The sequence below is a fragment of the Frankliniella occidentalis genome, unplaced genomic scaffold, assembly GCF_000697945.3.
Source record: "Frankliniella occidentalis isolate FOCC.00 unplaced genomic scaffold, Focc_3.1 Scaffold46, whole genome shotgun sequence".
In the NCBI taxonomy this organism is placed as follows: Eukaryota; Metazoa; Arthropoda; class Insecta; order Thysanoptera; family Thripidae; genus Frankliniella; species Frankliniella occidentalis.
The window spans coordinates 1,157,073-1,159,008 of NW_026267176.1; the positions used below are offsets into that span (position 1 = coordinate 1,157,073).

General features: G+C 58.4%; 1 protein-coding gene across 1 annotated transcript in view; it reads left to right on the forward strand.

Annotated features, from left to right (window-relative positions):
• Positions 1-1,025: 1,025 nt before the first annotated feature.
• LOC113206906 (neuroendocrine convertase 1-like) overlaps positions 1,026-1,936 on the forward strand; it is a 25,304-nt gene continuing 24,393 nt past the window's right edge. The window contains exon 1 of the mRNA XM_052267063.1: positions 1,026-1,397. Within this exon, the coding sequence (XP_052123023.1) occupies position 1,397 (1 nt within the window). The 5' untranslated portion in view covers positions 1,026-1,396. The remainder of the gene's footprint in view (positions 1,398-1,936) is intronic.

Sequence of the window (1,936 nt, forward strand, 5' to 3'; positions counted from 1 at the left end):
GGCCGACTCGACCCGACAGTTTAATCACATTCCGCGTCATGCAACATAAGCAGTGTTCTGACGCGGACAATCGCATTAGCGACGCCGAAAAAAAAGAGTAAACAAACAGAAAACGCGTGTAGTCTAGTAGGTACCACAGAAGAATGCGGTTGTGCTCCTGTAGTAGACGAGCTACCACTGTGCCGGTATCGTATCGTCCATCCTGTCCTATAGTGGGAGGCACCTGCTACAATCACCGTCTTGGTCAGTTGTGACCGTTGTGACCGTTGTCGTTGTGACACATCTCCGGCACCAAGGCGTGGGGCGAACCAAGTAAGACCTTGCAAAGGGGACAGACGGGGCAGAGGGCTGCGCAGAGCGGGACGACGCAGGGCTGGCGGATCACAGCCATTACCCCCCGGCGCTGCTAAGTTCCTTTTATCCAAGACAATCCCGCCCCGGCTCGATTTGCATCGAGCCCCGCCAGCTCCGGCCGGGCGGGCTAACTAGGAGGCACGGCCTCCGTCTCGGCCTCGGAGCGCACGACTGTAGCGTGGGTAGCGGCGCTGTGCGACAAGTTGTACAGTTCAAAGCCAAATGCAAAACTTTAAAGTGGCCCATCCGCTTTGCGCGACCCGCCGCGCGCGACCTCGCTACACCCGCAAGGGCGGGGGTGTCACTGGCACCAATCAACTCGTGATATACACTAATCAAACATTCAACGAGGAAAATATGGGAAAACTGATTGGTTTTGAAACGGACACCGTGTACTCGCAAACACGGACCCATTCGCGTTTATTTTATTTTCAATCAGCTGCTGGAGGCCTCAGCACACATGATTGCCAGCCGGGCCACCACTGTCAATCCGACTTGGTGATGCGATGCGAGTGGCGGGGCGTGGCGTGGCGTGGCCGGGCGTGGCGGGCCGCGGGCCCGGCCGGGGCACCCCAGCCCAGCAGGGTCGGTCCCGCCCCGTGCCCCCCAGCCCAGCGCCGCCCCACCAAGAGTTTCCGGGGTCGCGGCGGCGGCAGATCCCCCGGGGACACGGTCGCGTTCAGTAGTTCGAACACTCTCCCCGCGGAACGCGACCCGAACCGAACAGCCCCCGAGGACCGCCCGCGCCCGCCCCCCGCATCTGTATTCACCTGCACGGTGCACGGGCGGAGGGGCGCGAGATAACCGGCAGTGAATCAACGCCCGCGCCGCCCCCGGGCCTCCACCCCCAGCCCCCTAACTGTCCCGCCCCTGGTTCGGCCCCCGGGGCCCGACCCTCCGCAGGACTTCGTCACCGCCGTGACACCGGCCACAGTCACGGATCTCCCTTCGACGGCGCGGGGACGAGCACGGCGGCCATCGCCACCTCCAGGGACCACTCGTCTGCAGCGACCGCTACGATTCGCCCGGCGGGAGCCGCAAAAGTAAGTCGAGTAAAAAGTGACGCCCGTCACGTGGAATTGCGATGGAAGGAAAGAAGAATTTTTCTCTGGAGAGATTTTGAATTTTCACACCCAGCAAAGGTATACTTGGATGTCTCAATGTTACGGTTGTAACAGGGAACGCCTGACGGGTAGGCCACCCGCGCTAACTCTCGCGCCTGGAGGTAGGCAGCCTCTCCACCAGTCGCACTTGCATCAAGTACACTAACGTCATGGTCACCTAGCATGTCAAAATGTTGGCGGTCCTTTTTGACTGCCAAATTTTGGCCGTCTTTTGGAGGCTGCCAATTTTTGTAGGCCTCCTTTTGAAAGAAGGCCAAAATTCGGCATTCAAAGAGGCCAACATTTGGTAGCTTCTAAAAGAATGTCAAAGTTTGGCATTCAAAGAGGCCAAAAATTGGCAGCCTCTCAGCCCAATCCAAATCCAATTTAGCCTTGAACCAGTAACATGCATTTAAGCGCGAAGGGGAACTAATTGCTATTAACTTGGGGGAGATTTTGCGCCCAAATATTCAAGGACA